Here is a 23,438-nt window from a genome sequence, read left to right as displayed (position 1 = left end):
TGTCAGAGACAGATGAAAATTTCATTGGCCGGGTTTCCCAAAGCGATTTCAGGTCGTGCGTAGCCTAGAAGTTGTGTAAGCACCTCCACGCAGCTGCGCAGTAGCAACCCCGCTACGCACTATCTTCATTAGTAGCAGCTGGTTGTGCCTTACGTGCTATCTAAACTGGCTTCAGGAAACACCATCGTCGTAGGTTCTCAAGTGCATGGCGTTACGTGTCTGCTAAACTAAATTCGCGAAACAGCACGCACGTAAGGCCTCCTGGACGAAGCCTACGTAAACTACGTAGTGCTGTCCTACGCTACACAGCAGTTTAAACACCCTTTGCTAATATATACAGTGAAATGGATCATAAAAATACCCCCCCCCCCACACACACACACACACACACACACACACACACACACACAGTGGTGTGTTCTAGGTTTATATATATATATATATATATATATATATATATATATATATATATATATATATGTATATGTATATATATGTATATGTATGTATATGTATATATATGTATATGTGTATATGTATATGTGTATATGTATATATATATATATATATATATATATATATATATATATATATATATATATGTATATGTATATGTATATGTATATATATATATGTATATGTATATGTGTATATATATATATATATATGTATATATATATATGTTACAGGGTGAATGGAGAACCAGGGTGATTGAAGAAGGCTCGCTCGTTTTTACCCACCCAGCAATTCTGTAGAAGAAACACTAGAGGGAGCCACAAGCCAGGCTTGTGCACAAGCACATATGGCCGCGACCACCCACACACACACACAGTCACACACACACACACACATGCGCGCGCACGCACACGCGCTCATGCTTTCAATGGACTGTTAAGATACTTTTATTGTGTTCTGCTGGCTTTTGTTTTAGTTTCTCCCTGACACACACACACACACACACACACACACACACACACACACACACACACACACACACACACACACACACACACACACACACACACACACACACACACACACACACACACACACACACACGCACACAGTGATCCATGAAAAGAACTATTCTGTCCCTATCGGTTTACAAATCAAACGGCGCTGAGTCGACTAGTGGAGCGTCGGCCGGTCAGTGCGGGCACTCGCGCCCGGAGGCGCGAGGGCGCACTTCCTCGGCCTCAAGCTCCACTAAATCGGCGCGCCTCCGTCATGGACAAGCGTGTGCGTGTGAACGCGTGTTCAGCGTTCCCCTCATAGATATTATGGTTGCTATGTGGGGGGGAACAACAAAAGACAGGTCTCCACTCTCCGTCGGCGCATCAAAGCCCCGCCTCTCCGCGCTCTCCTTCTCCTCCTCCTCGGAGGAGGAGAAGGAGAGAAGGAGAGGACGGGACGGTTTAAAACGCGAGGAGGAGGAGGAGGAGGAGGCTCCTCTTCCTCGCGAGCCTCGCGTAATAACCCCCCGCATCGCAGCGCCGTCCTCCTCCTCCTCCTCACGAGCCTCGCTAATAAACCCTGTCTCGAAAAGCCCCGCCTCGCCCCGAAGGAGCCCCGTGCCTAAAAACGAGCGCTCTGTCTTCAATCACCCTGGATCTCCATTCACCCGGTGACATATATATATATATATATATATATATATATATATATATATATATATATATATATATGGGGTGGGTCTATAATGGACCACCACGCACAATAGTGGTGGTCCCCAGGTTGCTCTTAGTCAGGATGGTGGTCCCTGGGTCAAAATCAGTTGAAAACCCCTGCTGTAGGTGACAAAGCCCACTGTCAGATGTCCTGAAGCAGTCCACTCCAAATACAACGTTTGAATAATATATTTATGAATTAAATCACAGCGGTAAGGTGACATCTGCAAGGTAAATAAAACACTAAAGTGTCCCCATTATGCAAGTAAATTAAATATACTTAAAATACCAAAAGTAAAAGTATGCAGAATGTCCCATTTCCCAAGTTTAATATGTATTCTAATCTTTTGAAAATAGCAGATCTACAAGCTTGTGACGCGTTGTGAGCTATTTTCAAAAGATTTTTTAAACATTCATAAACATGGCAACAGCTGTAACTTTGTGAGAGGAACTGGGGACTTTCATCCATTTCATGTTTAGCTCAGCATCATTTATCTACCTTTAGTTAACTTGGCTTGCTTAATATTTTTAACAGACTTGCTTAATATTTTTATCAGATGATCAGATCAGAGATCATCTGTGAGAGTACAATTTGTATCTTCGGGTTCATGCATAGAGGACAAAGCAGCGCAGCCGCTCGCCCTACCCAAAAGAACAGATCTGCAAGCTGTCAACACGCCATGTCGTAGTGCGTTGATAGCTTGTATGTCTGTTTTTTGGGGTAGGCGTCGCACGTTACACGCCGGCCCGGCCGAAATATATATATATATATATATATATATATATATATATACATTATATATGTGTGTGTGTGTGTGTGTGTGTGTGTGTGTGTGTGTGTGTGGGGTCGGTCTTTTCATAGATCTATTTCGCTACGAAGGGTGTTACGAGCGCCCGTAGGACAGCACTAGGGCTACAGCCTCTCCCAGGAGTAGGCTACGTGCGTAGACACGTAACGCCGTGCTCTTGAGAACCTACGACGATGGTGTTTCCTGAAGCCAGTTTTAGATAGCACGTAGCGCACAACCAGCTGCTACTAATAAGGGTAGAGCGTAGGTTTGGCCGGGTCCCAGCTGTGCAGTAGGCTCTTACGCAAGCTGCGTAGGCTACGCATGACCTGAAATCGCTTTAGGAAAACCCGGCTCTTACGTGCCTGCTAAGGTACTGCGCAGCCTGTGTGGACGCACGTAGACCCTTTGTAGGACCTACGCAGCATCTCTACGCAGCATCTCTTTGGGAAACGCGGCCATAGACAGTTTGTCTTTTGTGGTGTTTGTCCCGCCCCTCCTCCACTGTGATTGGAGAGCTGGGTAAAAAGCGGCAGTGATGAACATAGCGTTCTACCCTAAGTGGAATATTTCTCAATACACAGATTATCGACGATACAATGCAACTTCCTCTACCTGGTAGGTAAGGGTTATTACAGTAAAATGAAGTCCCTATATGAACCTGACGTGGGCCTATGCAAGGGAGGCAAATGAAAACGGCTCGCTGGATTGCATATTTGCTGAAATATCCAACCCACTAACAATTACTAGGTTGTCAAATTTCTGAATTTGAAAGGAGGAAAGAGAGAATAGAGCGACTGAGAGAGGTGAAACAAAGAGAAATGTGAGAAAGCGAGGAAGGCTACACCTCAGTTTTAAATGATCCATTTGTAACTCTGAGAGTGTATGTGTGAATGTAACCAAATGGACCAGTTCACGGTTCAAGGGTCTGTTACAGGTCATTTCTCAGTTAAATGAACACAGAGGATTTTTAGTTTAAGGCAGGGGTTCCCAATCCTTTCAGCTCAAGACCCAAAACATACATTTGGTGTCTCCCCGGGACCTAAACTTAAAATAATACATTGATGAATTAACCATTTAAGCCCTACTTCAAATATAGTGAAAATAGGGATATTTACTGAGTCACGACCCATAAAAATGGGTCCTGAGTCCCATTGTTTGGGAAGCACTGTGTGAAGGACACAGCGTTCCAGGTCCTGTCACACAGGCTTGTGTTTGTTGAACACAGAGGCACACATTGTTGCACACTGTGACCACATTGGCCCAACTGCAAATTTCTCTTCAGTCAGGTAAACAAACGAGCACACACTGTTTTAAATCGTTCAGTGCCAGTTCTGCCTCCAATACTGACCAAAGCATCAGAGGGAAATGAACAGGAGTTGTGTTTGGGAGCGAGTCATTTTTATTTACATACACACGCATGCACACACACACACATACACACAGACCCTATTCTAGACTGATAGAAGATATCATCTACATACTGTATGGAGAGGGATAAAGTACACAGGGTGGTTCTGCAAAGTGCTGTCAGTCTGTCTGTCTGTCTGTCGGTGTCCCTTTTATGGCCATGTATGGCCCCCCCCAAAAAAAAAGTATTTTTTTGCTCTTTTTTAAAGAAAAAAAATCATAGGGGGGCCCACAGTGAATCTTTGTCCCCAGGGCCCAGAATTTGGTGCTACGCCCCTGACTATGACAGGGATTCTCAAACTTTTTTATACCACGACCCCATATTATGAGGGAACATTTTTGGATTCTGTATTTCTTTGGATTTTCTTTTTTTGTTTGTTTCTTGATTCCCCAACGGGACGTTCTCGCGATCCCACTTTCGGTCGCAACCCATTGTTGTTCAGGACTCAAGTATACCCCCCCCCCCCAAGGAATAAGGAGCTATATAGTTTCTTTTATAACTTTCTTATGTCCGGTATATACTTGGTTGCACACCATGTCAAACACCGGAAAGAGCTGATCTACAAGCTCACAACACATAGTGCTTGCGAAGAGCTGTTAGCTTGTATATCAGCTATTTTCAGTGCGCAATGGCGGCATGCAACTAAATAGGCACGCTGGAAACTCCACTCATTGATCCCAGAAAGCTTTTATTTAGCAGTCCAGATGTCGCCAGTTGAAGAGACAGTCCATTTAATGCTTTATTCAGTTCAACTTCCATCAAAATGTATTCATTGTCTAGATGTTTCAGTGGTTCTCAAACTTTTTCATGTCAAGGACCCCAAAAAGGATATGTATTTGGCCGCGGAGCCCCATTTGAAAAGGTTTGTGCCAGGGACCCCCAGAAGCGAAGCTTTGTGTTAAAAAGGAAAATCTAAGTTAAAAATGTTCCAAACATGTTGGGCAGGTTACTCAGGAAGTTACTCTGTACTTGCTCCATTGAAAAGTAATAATATTAGTTTACATATGACTTGGTATCAATAGTAATTAGTTTAGTTACTGGTTATTACTTTCTCTACCCCCCACCCCTTCCAAAATAATTATGCACATTGCAACCTGTTTAGCTAGCTCCTTTTAGAACGAAATCCACTTTATTGATACAATAATTAACTTCACAGGAGGAGTCACCTATCAGCCAAATTGTACACACTGCAGCCTCTCAAACCTCATTAACTGTCACTACTTTTAGACCAACTTTCCAAATAGAATTTATGTTTGCCTTGTATAATAATAGGCCTACACTTTGAGAGTTAAAATAACTAAAATAACAACATTTCACAGTAAGATTTCTTTCTTTGATCGTTCTCAGTGAAGATGCACACATACTGTCCTGACTTCTGCAATTCATTCAAGTGTGCCATGTTTCTTGTTACTCTATATGCTAGGCATACAGCGTAACGTGGCACCCTAGTTTGCTGAGCAGCTCAGCTAGCTACAGTATCACTGTAGCTGTAGTGAGTAACACGCACAGACATAAACACACACACACACACACACACACACACACACACACACACACACACACACACACACACACACACACACACACACACACACACACACACACACACACACACACACACACACACACACACACACCCGCGCATCACGTAAACACACATACACATCACAACATCACCCACACTTGCACACATAACACATTCATATCACGTTCGTGCACACACACACACACACACACACACACACACACACACACACACACACACACACACACACACACACACACACACACACACACACACACACACATACACACAGGCCCTAGTGAAATGAATCCTTCAGTATCAGCAGTACACTGGCTATTTGGCACAATGGTCTGCCATGAATAATTCAGCCAGGGGAGGAGAGAAGGACAGAAAACAACAAGAGGGTGAGGGAGAGGAGAGGAGAGGAGAGGAGAGGAGAGGAGAGGAGAGGAGAGGAGAGGAGAGGAGAGGAGAGGAGAGGAGAGGAGAGGAGAGGAGAGGAGAAGAGGAAGAGGTTGAATGAGGCAGAGGAGGAGAGGAGGGTTTTTGACCTGGCAGACAAATAGCATGATCAAACATGCTGAGTCAATGTAGCGAGGCAGCATAGGCATGCATGTGTGTGTTTGTGACTTTGCATGTGTGTGTGAACTGTGTGTGAACTGTGTGTGACTTTGCGGGTGTGTGTGTGTGTGTGTGTGTGTGTGTGTGTGTGTGTGTGTGTGTGTGTGTGTGTGTGTGTGTGTGTGTGTGTGTGTGTGTGTGTGTGTGTGTGTGTGTCGGACTGACAGTAAATGCTTCTGTGCATGCCTATGTACAGTATGTCAAGCTGGATTTATACTTCATTGTGTGCCGGTGTCGCTCAGCGAAAACAGCCGATCTACAAACCCAAAACGCACCACAGCGGCGCAACGTGTCGTGAGCTTACAGATCGACTATTTTCAGTGCACGACACTGCACGCAACGAAGCATTTCAAGCCATTCGGCGTTTCACAATCTCTCTGACACAGTACAGAAGCCTCTTTGTAATGCCGGTGTTTTGTGTCCAGACGTCCTGTCAGGACCCAGCCGTACCACGCCCCCCCCTACCCCCCCCACGCCACCCCACCCTCCCCCTTCCTTCCTAACTCTCTGCTTTCACTCCTACTCCTTTTTCCTCTTCTGGATCACAGCACTTTTTTTTTGCATCTGCCAGCGAGTTTTCAGGTTGTCCGTCCGTCGATCCGTCCGTACATCTGTACGACCGTGCGTTCGTACGTACGTCAGTACATCTGGGAGTGTGGTATTTCAGGAATGCCTGGTATTTGCCACACTGACTAGAAGTAGGTGGTTTAAGGTCAAGGGTCAAGGTCACTGTAACCTCACAAAATTCCTTCAAAGTCTTCATTTACTACAATATACTATGATTCTAATGCAGTATTTCTAGTTTTTCTAAACTAGAAATACTGTGCTTGCTGTACAACTGTACAATGATTAATGATGTCCTCATTAATCAATGTTAGTGTTCGATCTCAATGAATATATAAAGAAGTGAATAAAGATATCACTAGCAGTGTGGCTTTAAGGATGATATTGTTATGGAATCTGAAAAATGTGCATGATACATTATCATATTGTACATCACACCATACTGTACATTTATCACATGACTCCAGAGATCATGTATAGCAATTTGTTTGAGTTTTGGACAAAACCTGTAGGAGTAGCAAGAAGTGTGTTTTGAAGTACTACTAGTAGTATTACTGCGGTTATTTTTTATTGTTCTATTTTTATATTTTCTTTTTAACATGCAGTGGAGATGTTTAGGTGTGAATACATTTATTTTTTTCAAAAAATGTGAAAACTGCTAGTGAAAAAGGGGGTAGGAGTTTATAAGTTTTAGACTTCATCCTACTCCTTTTCGGACATCGTTGTTGTTTTTTTTTCTACAGTTTTGCATTCTATTTGTCTTTTATTAATGATGTTCGAAATAAAAATCATTCATTCATTCATTCATTCAAGTGCGTGCGTGCGTGCGTGCGTGCGTGCGTGCGTGCGTGCGTGCGTGTGTGTTTTATTATCTATAATATTTTGTGATACTAAAGTCTCGATGCATGAAATACAATTTCCTAGTAACGATTCGTTTAGACAGCCAGCAGAACAAATACACTGAGGCACAAAGCTCTAACTGCACGATAAGGTTAAATCTGTTCTTGGCCAAAACACAAAGAGAAAATGTATATTTTTATTTAAGTGTGGGTTTATTAATTGTCTTCGCCGACAGGTAAATACTATGTTTTTGCCCCCGTCCGTGTGTGTGTCTGTGTTGGTGTGAAACTATACATGTACACTCCCAGTAGGCCAAGGAAGACACTCCACATTTTTCAAATCAGCTGCATGGTGGCGCTGTACCAGGTCACTTTACATGTTGGTCTATAACTCTTGCACTTTAGGTCATAGAATAAACAAAAAATCGCTGGATTCCTTGGATTATTCCCATATAGGCTACAGCCTAACTACATTTTCAGCCAATTGTTATTTTATTCAAAACACCCTTTTTGCCACTACTCCTGCAATTTTGTCAAAAATTCACACAAATCGGTACACATAATTTCTGGAGTCATGTGATGAACATGTATGATTCAGATTTCCATTTTCCATTCCAATTGGCTATGATTGCCCTCCAAAGATTGCGGAGGGACCCATTTTACAAAAAGAAAGGCAAAGATCATGAACACTGCAGCGTCCGATCGACCCCACATTTGAAACACACATTGAGCGGCATCTACACAACGCAGAGCCAAGCGGTGATTTCGTTTAAACTCATAGGGGCTGCCACAAATGCTAGAAATGTCACTGCTTCTTGCATAAACTAGATTTTCTTCACCAAATTGGAAACGAATTGTCTTGTGAAGCATTTGACAAGGCCTATTACTTACAAGAAACACAATATATCATGAACGCAACATCCAGTCAACCCCACATTGACTGCATGTTGAGGGTCATACAAAGTGTACCTCCAAAAGCGCTTTCACAGATGTGAAAAGCTGAACCATAGGTCATAGAAACACCCCATTTCCCCCTGCAGCTTCCTGCCAGCTGCAACCCACAACTGACACAGCCCTGGGTAGGCCACCCAGCCTGATGAGGAGCGGCCTCTTCTTTTGCTAGGTCTGTAGTGAAGTTAAATTGGTCAACCATCAGTGTTTAGAAAAACACAAAGGATCTTCAATAAGTCCAGCTTCAGTTTATCTCTTAAGTGCAGCTGAAGTTATTATGACCTGCATGACCATGACGGACCAGTGATCCTATATACTGTAATTACCCCTATATTATTTACTATTATAAGTACTAGTTATTGTTAACAGCTTTCTGAGTACACTGATTATGTTAATGACCTAATATGCATTATAATGTATTTATTTACATTTTTAATTAGAGGATAAATTCCTTGAGATGCATCATCTCCTTTTCAGGGGAGTCCTTAGGCGCCATATGTAAATATAATAATGATAATAAATGAAACAATCCAACAGCACATAACAATCAACACTAACATCAAAGAGGGCATATACTGTACACATAATTGCTCTGTTGACTATTTTCAGGTGGGCTTGCATTCAAGAATGCATTAAAACTCGCCAGAGTTAGAATAAAACATAGACATACCAAAGTATACCAAGAAGTACTTGGAAGAACAGTGCATAGCAATGACTCTACATCTGGTATGAGGAGGTCAACTTACGTGGCGACCTGATGCATGACCTTGGTGGACGTGTCCTTCAGTGTGTCCTTCAGGTTGTCCTTGAAGTTACTGAAGAACTTCCCTGCTCCTCCCTTCACCATGTCCAACAGCCCTCCACCATAGTTGGCGTCCATATCTGGAGACGGAGGACCTTTAGCCAATCAAGTTTCAGCGGAGGGGGAAAAGAAACATGCAGAGAGACACACATTGAGGATGCACACACAGAGACAGATGGCAGTGTGCAGCATCGTGAAACAGACATGACGTTACTGCTGCATGAAACCTCATATGTCCACATAGTCCCTTTTTTGGAATTGTTCCCTGTCGCTCCCAAACTCCTGTGGGTAAATACCACAGGAGTTTGTGGCCGCCATGGGGTGTCGAGGGGGCATATATGTATACGTATATAGTACATTTCCTTTTTTTGCCATTTCAATGTAGTAGCCCGTGGCCAGAGGCTATGGCTATTTGGCGGTCCTTAGCATGGTAAGGTTTGTTAAACCCTGGTTTACACAAACCAGGGTCTGTGTAAACCAGGGTCCAGGGTCAACCAGACGACTGTCACCTGACAGACCCCCCCCTGATCCCCTCCCTGCAGAACAGGCTCCCTGACCAACCATTAAGTGCACAGTGGGGGGGGGGCTCTTTTTTACTAGACAAATCCACACTATTGTATGGTGTCGATGTGTATTTTGGAGGTGAGACAGCGGCTGTTCAATCCATGTCATCGTGGGGTGATTCAAGTACAAAAAGGTGAATTCTGTGTTATTAGATTTTCCTGTGACAACAGGTCCCATGGAATGGGCGTGTGGGTTCACCGAGGTAACATGGCAGTTGTGATGCACTGATGGACAAGGATACTGAGACAACACAAGCATGCAATAATAAACACCCTCTGCACTGAGCTGTGGGCTAGTCTGTTTAGGCTAGCTCTCGAGTATTAGAGCAGGTCCAAGTGTCATATCTGAGTCAGCAACCTTCTGGTGATCTAAGAAATCTGTCTCTCTCTCTCTCTCTCTCTCTCTCTCTCTCTCTCTCTCTCTCTCTCTCTCTCTCTCTCTCTCCACCCTCCACCTATATGTGGCAAAACACTACAGTGCCTGCTAACTATCCTGCACAAATGACAAACCTGGCATGTTGCAACCACTTTTGGACTATGGCAGTGGTTCTGCTGAGAAATTGTGTTTTTCAGGTACAAACCTACAGTAGGCTCATTAAACACACTAGTCGTACTGTGAAGAAGAGATCAATCCCACCCACCATGCATTTTCAGTCTTCACCCCTATTTTAAGAAACCCAACATGGTCTCTAAAGTGCTGACTTTCAGTTTAGGTCTTGGGAACCAAGAATACTGCTAGGTTTTCTATTCTAACATGGCTAGAATGAAAACCAGCAGTATCCTGGGTGTCTGGGGCCAGACATAACCACTTAAACCCTATATGTACTTCATTGATCGGAGTCTCCCAGGGGTCTATACTTGGTCCCCTTCTTTTTCCCCTCTACACAAAGTGTCTTTGCCAAAACTAGACAATCTACATGCTCACAATACATCTGGTTGGAACGTGCTGTGAGATTGTAGATCTGCTACTTATTATATTTTTGTTATGACATGCCAAGAACAGGAACTCTAGGGTTCATGTGATTAAGGGCCCGTACACACTGCAGGAGATTGGGTCCGAGATTGCTGTCGGCGACATTTTTTGGCGCTCGCCGACAAAACCTCCCGATCTGACGCAGATCGGCCTTTGATCTGCGAGATAATGCTCGCTCTGTGTGAAAGGTTCCGCGAGACGATGTGGCCGCGATTATCCGCTCTGCGACGGCTTTCCGACCGTTTTCAGATAACTACCATGTTAGATATTCAGCTCTGTCCCAGACAGGAGATCGGACAGTATCATACATTATGAAAGGGTCTGCGAGGAGATCCACGCTACAGCCAATGAGAGCACATTACAGCCACCGTGGCCAGGGGAGCGTCGCTGGATCTGACCACAACAAACAGTCCCTACCGCAATATTACCGTCCAGTCCTGTATTAAGTTAACATTATAAAACAAAATGAGAGAGTGAGCGAGCCTGGTGGTGGGCTGTTTATTTTAGAGGAATTGTACAGAGAGAGAGAGAGAGAGAGAGACAGACAGACAGAGAGTGAGAGCAAGAGCGAGCTCTGTGTGTGTGTGTGTGTGTGTGTGTGTGTGTGTGTGAGAGAGTGTGCAGCATGTGCACGCTGTTATGAACAGCGTTGCCAGATGTTGCGAGAGAAATAAGCAACCAGGTCTATGAAAACAAGCCCAAGAAAAGGCCACTTGAGCACTTTAAACCTATTTACAAATACATTGGATATTTGAAAATAGCCGATCTACAAGCTCACAACGCGTCGCAGCTATTTTCAAATAAAAATCTTGAGAAGATTGTGGAATATTTTCCAAATCCACACAAATCTTGTATGGGGGTCAGTGATGGCACAACATATTTACAGAAGGGGGGTCTGCGGACAAATACATATTATGTGTTGTTTAAACCACTGGTTTAAACAACATTAGGAAACAAGGCCAAATAAGCAACTACACAAATAAGCCCAAAAAATGCACCCCGCAACAACCAATATTTACAAGCAACTCTACAGAAAAACAAGCCCAAAGTCGCTTATAATAAGCGGACATGGCAACGCTGTTACTGACGGCTTCTGCGCACTTGACTGCGAGAGAGGGAGAGAGAGAGAGAGAGGGAGAGAGAGAGAGAGAGAGAAAGAGCGAGAGAGGGGGGAGAGGGAGAGAGGCATATCACGGGATACGTCGATTAAAATGAATTGGAATAAACTCAAATGTATGTATTGGGTCTGACTCTGGAGATAGCATCCTAGTGAACTATCCTACAGTGTGTCAGCCCTTGTCGGGGATCAATCCTGTTGTGAAGACCACAACGATATTATGACAGCCGATTTCAAGAAATAAACTCCTGCAGTGTGTTATGCTTAACGATCAGATGACCCCCCGAGCACTTTAAGGTCCTGCAATGTGTACCTGCCTTAAGAGCCACTGATATAAAGGATAATCTCGAAATAACAGCTAATCAATTAAGCTATGTCTTACTGCAAGTTGCACCCAACAATCATATATCCATGAGGGGTTGTTCATATTTGTATTCATTGTAGACTGAGAGAATAAATATTTGCTAACAAGGGGCCTACATAAACCTGGTCCAAAACAAAGTAGACATACAGTTTATAAGTGCATCTGCATCCCATCACAGTCATAGTCTGAAAATAATGTATGCATCCAACTGAAGTGACTCCTTTTTTGTGTTTTACCGGTAACCAGTAATCCAGAAATGGAGTGATGGACTGATATATGTGTCCGTTCCACTGTATTTATATTTCTCTCTCCCTCTCTCTCTGGTGGAATCTATGTCAGCAAGCAAAACTAAGCATCTCTTGAAGATTTTTACATGGTGGCTTCTAGCTACTGAAATCATTGACAGTGTGTCTTACTATCTTTAGCAATCATACAAAGAGAAAACACACCAGGGCTGCTGATATCAGCAAGACTGGCTCACTCTTCCTTCCCCACTTCTGTCTTTCCCACAGAACAGAGAATTTAAGATGACCATCATTTTATGAATTTCATTTCCTAGACTCCTAACTCCTTAGTACTTTCATTTCCAGATGCACAGGTCCAGTATCTGTGATAGATAGGCATTTTTCCAGATATCAAAGCTTGCTTTCAGTTATGACCATGTGAAATCGTTCTACAAATGATCCAAAAGAATGTACAAAAATCAAATAAGTGTTTGCCCATGGCGATCACAGTTCGCCAATTAAACCGAGCTTACAAAGAATGTCTCTATTTTCCATTTCAAAGTACAGCTTTCAACATGTAGCAGTAGGCCTATCAGTAGAAGCTACTGTATATGCACAAGTGAGTTGATAAAAAACCCTCTGAGGTTTTCACAACATCTCATAAATGCAGATGCTTTGTGTTCATCTGGTCTGTTTGGGGGCATTTGTTCATGTGTTTACGGACTTCTGCTACACTTGAAACGGTATTGTAAATACAATGTAGCTGTAGCATGTTAGAAGAAACAGACAGAACACGTTTTGCTAAGTCACTTAATTCCCTACTTTTCCTGTAACTGAAGACATCTACAGCACAGAAAAGGAATGGCATTCAGTGGACACCTTGGCCCTTCTATCCCACACCCAACGACAAATGCAAGAGGAAACCAACATAGTCTCAGCTAACTCAACACGCCTTGGCCTCGCCATTCAGTGGCGTAACGGAGGGGTAGCAAGTGATGCGGTGCGGGGGGGGCCACCAGCAGGGGGGGCCCCGCCTGCGCTGATACAAATATTTTTTCAGCAAAAACATTAAAAAAGTTGAATTATATTGGTCAAATAGAACCGAATTAGACCCGAATTAGACCAAATTAGACCCGAATTAGACCCGAAATTTTTCGTACATGCACGCGCGCGAGGCCCCGCGATTCTGCGTTACGCCACTGTCGCCGTTCACAGACGAAAGAGAAAGGTCCTCAAAATAAACACAGACAGTGTTACCCCCATCACACTAGAAGGTGAAGCACTAGAGGAGGTGGAAAGCTTCACCTATCTGGGCAGTATTGTCGATAAACTGGGTGGGACCGATGCCGACGTGAAAGTTCGGATTGGCAAGGCAAGAGCAGCTTTCCATCAGCTGAACATTTTCTGGGGATCCTTAGATCGTCCCATAAACACCAAGATCAGGATCTTTAATTCCATGGTGACGCCTGTTCTATTGTATGGAGCAGAAACCTGGAGAACAACTGTTAACACTATGAAAAGAATCCAGGCATTCAACAACACCTGCCTTAGAAGAATCCTCCGAATTCGCTGGCCAAACACAATCAGTAACCTGGAACTGTGGCAGCGAACAAGACAACACCCTGTAGAGAAAGAAATCCTCCAAAGACGCTGGTAGTCTGTGAGCCAGCCCCACAATTGGGCCATGGGTACCATCTGCGGGGAATAATTCTCATAGTAATTTTTGGGAAGGTATACACCCCTAGTGGTAGAAAATATGTGATAGCATTGCAGCGGTGGTAGCTTTCTGTGTGTTATTATCACTCCATTCATAACCCCATACCAAAACACACTTTTCAAAATTATAGATAGAACCGAATGAGGCATTCCACTTCAAACTGATTATTATTGACCCTCTCTCTTTGGAAAATGGTGGGCATAGCTCAAACAATATGTTTTTCAGAAAAGTTGTTAAAATTAGCAACTCTATAAATGTCACCTATTACTGGCAGTGGCAACATATATTGACTATACATTACACAAGGTGTACTTCTGTTTTCGTGAAAGCTGTTGAGGCCAATCCACACCAATGCAACTAGTCGCAACTTGCAACCAGTTGCAAGACATTGCAGCGGTCTAGACTGACAGTTACAGACCGGTGCCTTTGGGGAAATGGTTGCAAGTACTTGCAAGTATTGCACTTGCAACTAGTTGCGTTGCAAATCATTGGAGTGGACTGGCCTTTACACAAAGGTTTCCACTGTAAATAATCTAAAGATTTAATACCAGATTCTAAGGAAACGTATTATGAAATTAAATAAACAAAATGTAGTGTGGCATAGGATAACTTTTACTTTACCATTACATACATGAATATCACCTTTGCAGCAGGTGCTTTTTTCACAACAGTTGTTTACATGCAAAGCACCTCTATGGCTTGCAGAATCGTTAATTCATTAAATAATACATTTTTGACCTACAGTAAGTGGGTCAAATTGAATATCATGCAGGTTCCACCCCCAGTTCATGGAGTCCGTAAGCTAGGACCCCAAATTTACCATCTAGGTATACATACACCCCTAGTGCTATAAAATATGTGATAATATTGCAGCGGTGGTAGCTTGTGTGTTATCAATCCATCCATAACCCCATGCCAAAACACACATTTCAAATTTAGCCTATAACCGAAGCATTCTACTTCAAACTGATGATTCTCTCTTATTATTGACCCTCTCTTTTTGAAAAATGGTGGGCATAGCTCAGACTATGTGTTCTCTATTACTGGCAGTGACAACATAGTGACTATACATTACACAAGATACATGAATATCACCTTTGCAGCAGGTGCATGTTTCACCAGCAGTTTTTTTGCATGCAAAGCACCTCTATGCGGCTGGCAAAATCGCTAACTCATTCATTCATTCTTGACAGAGTAAATTGTAAGAATAAATTATCCAGCAGGTTCCAGCCCCCGTTCATGTAAGCCAGGACCCCAAATTTGGGCCAACACCGGGCGAATCATTCTCATTGTGATTTTTGTATACAGGTATACACGCACCCCTAGTGCTAGAAAATATGTGAAAGCATTGCATAAGGAAATGTATTATGAAATTCAATAAATCAAATATAATGTAGGTGTGTAAGTAATAATAGCATTTATTTCACCATTACATATTTGCAGCAGCTTTTCACCAGCAATTGTTTACATGGCAAAATCGCTAACCCGTACCACTGTACTATTTGCAAACTGTTAATAAAGTATTCAATCAATGAAAATAATAACATTCACTTTGCCCCTTGTGCCAAATGCATTCACAATCCCCACTATCCCAAACCAGTAAATAATATTTTCATATAGGCTATTGACCCGTCTCATTTTCTGGTAGTGTTATAATACAAGACAGCACACATTACATATTTTTTTACAATACAGTCATTTAGCAGACACACATATACGTGTAGCTACCACTGGTGCAATGCTATCACATGTTTTCTAACTCTAGATATAGTATAACTGGCCAAAAATCTTTATGAGCATTACTCCCCATAGATGGTACCAACCAACCCTACTGGCTCACGGACTATGGGGAGGGATTGGCCACACTCTTCTGGAACCCACAAGGGAGAAGGAAGAGGGGCAGACCAACAAACACCTGGCAGGTGTGACCTGGATGGCAGATGTGAAGAGATCTGGCCAGTGGCCACACATGGGGCAGCTGGAGAAACTGGCCCAGGACCGAGATGCCTGGAGAGCACTTGTTCGTGGCCTATGCCCAAAGTTGGGCTATAGGTGTAAGTAAGTAAGTTTCCTGTAACTTCTTTGAAATGTAGGGAAAGTGTGGCCTACAAATTGATTGATTGATTGATTTCATGGTGACATCACAAAAATAGAGCACAATAGCACTTCCTGACATAGTCAAATAGCCAGAAATATTCTATCCTATTTGTAGCCCAAACTACTTCACATGAAGAATAACATGCTTCAATTGTGTGATACAAAACATAAATGTCATTTTGTTATAGCAATCCCATGACACCAGCATTGCACTTTGGGAAGCCCTTTATCTATACCGTATCAGCTGGCATGACGTAAGAACAATTAGAATCGCTCGTTTAAAATGAAATTGACGAAAAACTGACATGGTCAGTCATTTCTTACAATTCCCCTGTGCTTGTGCAGGTGTAGAGGAAGTTGAAGAGGATCAGTCTGATGAAGGAACTCACGGCTTCAAAGAGTCCCATCCACAGAGAAAGCTGCCCGACAAACAAATGTGTCCTTAAGAGCTCTCCTCTCTGCTTCCCTTCTTCCTACTCCCCCCCCCCCCCCCCCCCCCCCCATCCGGCTCCCACGTCTACCTCCCACCCTTTTCATCGCTCAAGCATTGATGTGTGAGTACCAGAGAGAGAGTGAGAGAGAGAGAAAGCGAAAGAGAAAGAGAGAGTCCTGGCTTTTCTAAGAGAGATCAAATGGTGTGTCTGACTGTGGTCTGACTGTGTCTATGGAGCCCCAATCTTGCACCTTCCATATCCGGATTTGTGCGTGAATGGTACAGATGCACACACAGATACAAAATGATGCATGGCATGAAGAAAGAAAATTACACATAACTGTACATAGATGGACAGACAGACTGATCGGCAAATAGACATGAAAACAGAGGCACACAAACAAAACTCCACGACCATCTCCTATACATGCTTTGTTGTGTCCTGCGCAGGAACACTATACTGTGCCGCCAATCCAGACTCTAAGCTGCTTTATTACAGATATTGCTAATGGGACAGTCAGAGGAGCTCCCTTGGTCTTGAGTAGGAAGTTACGGATAGTAAAGTTCGCAACTCGTGGGCCATGGGAGCAATGAGCTAAGCGTTTCCCAGGTCGATACGGAAATGCTGCAGTATAATGATTAGATAGTTTTATTCACTTGAATTTAATTCGTTTTTAAATACAAATCAGCTTATGAGGGGCCATAGTTGGTAGGAGCTCTAATGTTGCTCACTGGGCCTCGGTGAGACCAGGTGTTCAAATGCCATGTAACAAATACTGAATAATTACAAATACCATGTACTCACCCTGAAATTACGAATAAATACCCGGATTCATAATAAGACTGATATCGTGATTGCTAATAAAAGTATTTCTATCCAATTACATCGAAACTTAAGTATGAACTGTATATTGTCGCTGTCGGGTAGAAACCTTGTCCATATTTTATCTTTTGGTTTTATTATTTTATGTCATGTCGTATCATGCAGTGAAAATAGCCAATCTATAAGCTCACATTGTGACGTATTGTGAGCTAGTAGACCTACTATGTATGTACTATATTTGTTTCCTATAATGACATGATCAAAATAGGGACACCAGGTTGAAAGTGGTTAAGTCTGTCTGTGAGTTGTATCAATATTTATCCAATGAAAAGTATTAACAAGATCTTGACGAAATAATAACTACATGGGATCCATTGGAACATACGTTTTCTTTATTCCATTTCCTGAAAAGTAATGGTTTTGTATATACAAGATTTCTTCCCGACAGTGACAATATGTATAATAACGATGTGATTGATACCCATCAAATTCACTTTGGACTATGAGAGTGCTGTGGTGAAGATATTTTATATATTTCAGCCAAAACAGATCTTTTTCACCTTGCCCTTTGCAAATAATTATTATAATGATAATAATGTGTTCATTGTGTTGTGACAAACTACATGTGAATCTAATTACGGTGCCACAAACTCAAGTCGTGCTATAAACTATAGTTGTGCAATCAAAAGTTCAAAAAGCTTGAGGGCGGTGATGTTGCCATAAGCCAGTGTCCACGAGACATCCTGCATGATTTATCTATTTGTCTCTCTGTCTATCTCCATGCATGGCTTTACTAATCTATTTGCCTTTCTGTTGACTCCCTGCTCATGTCTGCTTGTCAGCCTGTTAGCCATGCCTCTGTGCCTGCCTGGCTGCCGAGTGCATATCTGTGCCCAGATGGATGTGGGAGTAAGCATGCTCTGGTAGCAAGCCTGTTAACAACAACAGGCTAGGGCGGCACTGACACAGCTTCTGTCAGATAAGAAAGCATACAGCAGCAACATAAACCAGGCAGTCAGGCACTCATAGAAATAGACGAGCAGACAGAGAGATCATCCGCCGACCGCCGTGTGTCTAAATGTCACTCTCTTTCTAAAGCCCCAACCTTTGAACTTCAATATCCGGCCTGTTGTGATCTATGGACACACAGGGACACACATGGACAGAAACAGATACTCATAAGCTACTGCAAAGACTAGCCAGAGGGGTCCACTAACCAGACAGACAATCTGACACTGTGTATGTCCTCTCTCTCTCTCTCTCTCTCTCTCTCTCTCTCTCTCTCTCTCTCTCTCTCTCTCTCCCTCCCTCTTTCTCTCTCTCTCATGACATCCAGAGCTGACATTGCTTCTTGCCTTGCGTCCATCCCCAGAGGCAAGCTGACTTTTCAGATCACTGCAGTGAACAAGGGGAGGATCCATACTCTACAGATAAGTGAGAAAAACCTGGGGACCAGTCATAGTAGCTATAGCCTACACCCTCCCTGTTTTCTCAGGCTGTACAATAGCCTACATAACTGCTCTATTCTCAATATACCAATTAGTCGTCATGACCACATAAATGCACTGGTAAATGATGTTTACTATACTGTAATGTCAGCACTATTGCTGTTAGCCCTAATATTATTTTTCCTGATCTATTTTCATTTGAATTTGTTGGAACTGGGCTCAGTAAAGCTATCTAACAAGCAGTAAAAAAAAAACAAGATTTTTGACTGCTTGTTAGATAGAATTTAAAACAGCTGCCTACAACTGTTCATTCATCATTTCAGGTGTTGAAAGAGAAACATGGAGAGAAAGCTTTTACTAGAATTTATGCAAACGCCTTGATTGAGAGACAAAGCATGGTTAGATAGGGTAACTGTATCAAATTACGGCATAGCCTAGCCTATCTGTTCGCCATATGGTAGCCTTGTCTTATCCCTAATGATGCTAAAATGTCACGGTTTAACAGATAGGACGGTATTCACGTTTCATAGCTGGACTACAGGCCCCAATATATGATGAAACATAGCTCTGGTCCATAGCGTAGAAAGAGTTCTCCTTAACGCTATGTGACTTTCAGCCATTGCCCACATACTCCCCGGTAGCGCAGCCTCTCGTCTGTAGTAAAAAATAAAAAATACACTTTTGCTACTCTCCAAAACAAATACGGTTTTAAGATGTTGAAAGCCTACTTGCTTTAGTGGGAACACTTTGAGACCCCCACCTCACGTCTAAAATACACTTTTTGGACAGAAAATAAAAATATTCCACCAGAAGGGTGGAAAAGATGGTTACTCCACTGCGCCCCCTACAGATTTGGTCAATGACATTTTTCAATTGACAAGATCTGTAGGGAGCGCAGTGGAGTAACTAAAACATTTTCCCATCCGGTGGAATATTTTCTTTTCTGGCCAAAAAGTGTATTTTAGACGTACGGTGGAGGGCTCCGAGTGTCCCCACTAAAGAAAGTAGGCTTTCAACATCTTAAAAACGTCTTTGTTTTGGTGAGTAGCAAAAATTTATTCTTTATTTTTTTACTACAGACGAGAGGCTGCGCTACCCGCGGTGTGCGGGCAAAGGCTGAAGGATAACTCCTTCTAACGCTAGGGACGTCCAGAGCTAGATGAAACACACAAGAAACAAACACCCACAAAGCACAAACAGGGAACATGAATTGGTGCACACATTTTTATTCCGCATTTAGGCTAATAGCCCGTAGCCCACACAGCCTTTTTTACTAGACCACGCCATGGCACAGCACGGCGCGGCTCGGCTCGGCACGCTTCTAGTGAGCTATATAGCCTACTGTGCTCCTCTCGCAGCACGTTTACCTGAGCTGTCCATGGTGCTGCAGTGCTCCTCTCGCAGCGCCGGGCTCGCCTTCGGTCCGAGAGTCGCTGCTATAGAGCCTCCTCCGAGAGAAGAACCGCTCCCTCCTCCTCCTCCTCTCCCTCCTCCTCCTCCTCCGATACCGAAGCTGCTGTCTCCGCTGCTGCTATCGACCAACTGCAAAGATTCATAGCCATCGTAACTCGTCTTTTTCTTATAGCCTCCCAATAAGCTCATTACCAAAAGGAGACAAATTATTAAAGACAAAGGAATAAAATATACAGCAGCTACTGATGGGTAATAATCCACATGTCCTATAATAATAAACGACGTCGAATATGTCCCGTTTTCAATGTGGGAAATGTCTGTGTGCCACCGGGTGGCCTAGCGTGGTTGTTCTGCCGTCTCTCTCTCTCTCTCTCTCTCTCTCTCTCTCTCTCTCTCTCTCTCTCTCTCTCCCTCCCTGGTCTGGAAGGGACGATGAGGAGGAGGAGGCGCTATTGTCATCATCAGCACCGCATTTTACTACGACGCAGCTTGTGCCATCACTGTCTATACTATTTATTTTTAGAATGTTTCAAAAATATTCCAAATGTTCCACATTTTATTGCAAGAGTTCTTGAAAATAGCAGATCTACAAGCTCGGGACGCATAGTGAGCTTGTAGATTGGCTATTTTCAAATATACTATTTTCTAATGCTATGCAGAGCTGTGTTGTCATCAGGAGGATGACATTTGTCAGCTTTATTTGTGAGCAGTGGGACAGGGCAGGGGGGATTTTCCTGAGCCCTCCCAAGCTCTCTTGGCTTCATGGTAATCCTATATGGTTGGTGGGATTGTAGCCTACATGACTAGAATCGCCCTCATCATTCAGGTGACATGTTGAGAAGTGTATTTATTTATTAAAAACCTAACAATTTAGGCCACCTACATCAAAATGTTATTATATATTATAACAAGTAGTAGTATTTTATAATAATGTAAGGTGGCTTCCTAACAACATTCACATTATAACTATAGGCTAACAGACTAGGCCAACAGTCTTGCTTTATTATGACAAAAAAGACATAACTAGAGTCTAAAGGCCAGACCGCACCAATGCAACTGTCGCAACTCCTTGCAACAGAACTGTTTTAAGGCCATTCCACACCAATGCAACTCCTTGCAACTGTCATTGGGGATAAGGGTTGCAAGTATAGTTGCATGTTGCAAGGAGTTGCATTGGTGTGGAGTCTGTGGACTGGCCTTTAGTTGGAAATGGCATTGCATAATAGTAGGCTGTTAGGCTTTCTCAATCAGAGAAAGCCTTCACTGCTTGCTTTATATGATTTCTCCCTTCTCGCTGTAGGCTAATTGACAGCACACATTGTCCCCCATAGAGACCAAGCCAAACCTTTGATAAAACAATTTAAAATGTCAACATAAATGAATATGGAGTCTCCTATTAAGTTAATGTTTTTTTTTTTTTTTTTTTTTCGTGATGTGTGGCCTCAGTAGAAAAGTGAAGGCGTGCTTCCTTCCTTGGCCTTGGCCCCTGGCAACTGAAACGCTGCATGGTTTGTTAACTGAGGACATGAGTCTGGGAAACCCTTTCAGCAGAGCAGAGTCAAAAGCTCAAAAGCACAGTGGGACAGGATTCCCAAAAGGGATGTGTGGTACCCCTGCAATAACCGGATGCAAAGTGCTGCCGTTCCAGGGTTCAGCTTCCTGTGCTGTGCTGTTAGGTGCATCCAATATATTTACCCTTACTCTTTTGTGGGGTCTGGATGTAAGGGAATGGTTAGACTAGCCTATAGTATTCATAGTATTCATTCAAGTGCTGGATGCCCTGATGAGTTCAGTCAAGCCATATAAAAGAGCAAAAACAAACATTCAAAAACAGAAATGAAAGTCTTGCATGTTGAAAATAGTCTGGTTTATATGGTCTACATTTTAACTTTGTGATGGTTTTATAGGAATTCCTGCCAAGCCTTATAAAACCCTAATTTCCGAGTCTTTCGTTAAAGCTACCACTACAATGTGTAGGCTAATTCATTCTCGAACTGCTCACAAAAACCTTTTGACTCAAACTGAAAACCTTACAATGACGTATTTCATTAGATGACTTTGACCTATATAGAGAAATCTCTGTTCCTAGCAGAGTATAACTATTGTTTCTCTGGTAAAAGATCAAACAAGCTTTTATTGTTTTACTCATTTAATTCACCATCATCTTAAAGGGTGGTTGGATTAATGATTAGCTATCCCCACACTAGCTAAAAGAGCCTGGAATCTTTTCTATGCAAACCAATTGACAACACAATGCACAAGCAGCTGTTGATTGCCTGAAAAGCAGTATACAGTAGAGCAATCAATGGATCTTTGTCATTTTGGTTAATGAATACTGACTTTTTTGTGTGCTCTTTTGGTTTACTGTTCCTTAGCCTGGCATGCTCTGTATTACCATTATTATTTCAAAGCAGCATGCTAATGCTTATATCTTGTATAGGCCTATCTATACAGTTGTGTAGTGGTTGGTCTGGTAGGACTCTTTGTTTCTGCTATGTTCTAGCAGACCACCTGTCCAATTTCCTACACACATTTCGCCTAAAAATTAATCATGCCCGTCGCCTTTGGACAGTGTACTTTTAATTGTTCAGTAAACATTTGTATTCGTTATTTCGCCCATATTTTGCCTCAGTAGCAAACTATTTCATCCTTCTTCTTCATGTACTTTCTGCCACACTTGATGCCTTGGGCACTTTGCTGCCTCCCACAGGGAGTGGTGTAATGTACGGTACGGCGGCACGGCGGTGGCGTGCACGTGCGTGCACCGTACCGTGCCGTAGATGTGCGTGCGAGTGAAAAAATACTGGCCACACACCGTGGTGTCCCGTCCAACGACCAAAACACAGGTCGGGAGTATACGCAGTTGATATCAAACTGCGCATGCGTCGGGTTGTGAGTGTGTGTGTGTGTGTGTGTGTGTGTGTGTGTGTGTGTGTGTGTGTGTGTGTGTGTGTGTGTGTGTGTGTGTGTGTGTGTGTGTGTGTGTGTGTGTGTGTGTGTGTGTGTGTGTGTGTTGTAACTGTCACCAGACCAGGTAGACATTGACTCATAGGAACACACGCCTTGCCCACAGATAACTAAAAGTCTGCAAGTATTTG

At 42.9% G+C, this 23,438-nt stretch overlaps 1 protein-coding gene across 1 annotated transcript in view; it reads right to left on the bottom strand.

Moving 5' to 3' along the window:
- dnajc6 (DnaJ (Hsp40) homolog, subfamily C, member 6) overlaps positions 1 to 20,529 on the bottom strand; it is a gene marked incomplete at its 5' end in the record, with an annotated part of 47,697 nt that extends 27,168 nt beyond the window's left edge. Inside the window, 2 exons of the mRNA XM_080430677.1 lie at positions 9,113 to 9,263; positions 20,295 to 20,529. Coding sequence (XP_080286803.1) covers positions 9,113 to 9,263; positions 20,295 to 20,529 — 386 coding nt within the window. The remainder of the gene's footprint in view (positions 1 to 9,112; positions 9,264 to 20,294) is intronic.
- Positions 20,530 to 23,438: the final 2,909 nt, after the last annotated feature.

This window comes from Gymnoscopelus braueri, assembly GCF_963280865.1.
Source record: "Gymnoscopelus braueri genome assembly, chromosome: 6".
NCBI lineage: Eukaryota > Metazoa > Chordata > Actinopteri > Myctophiformes > Myctophidae > Gymnoscopelus > Gymnoscopelus braueri.
Note: the sequence above shows the minus strand (reverse complement) of the source record. Positions and strands in the feature narration are given on the sequence as shown.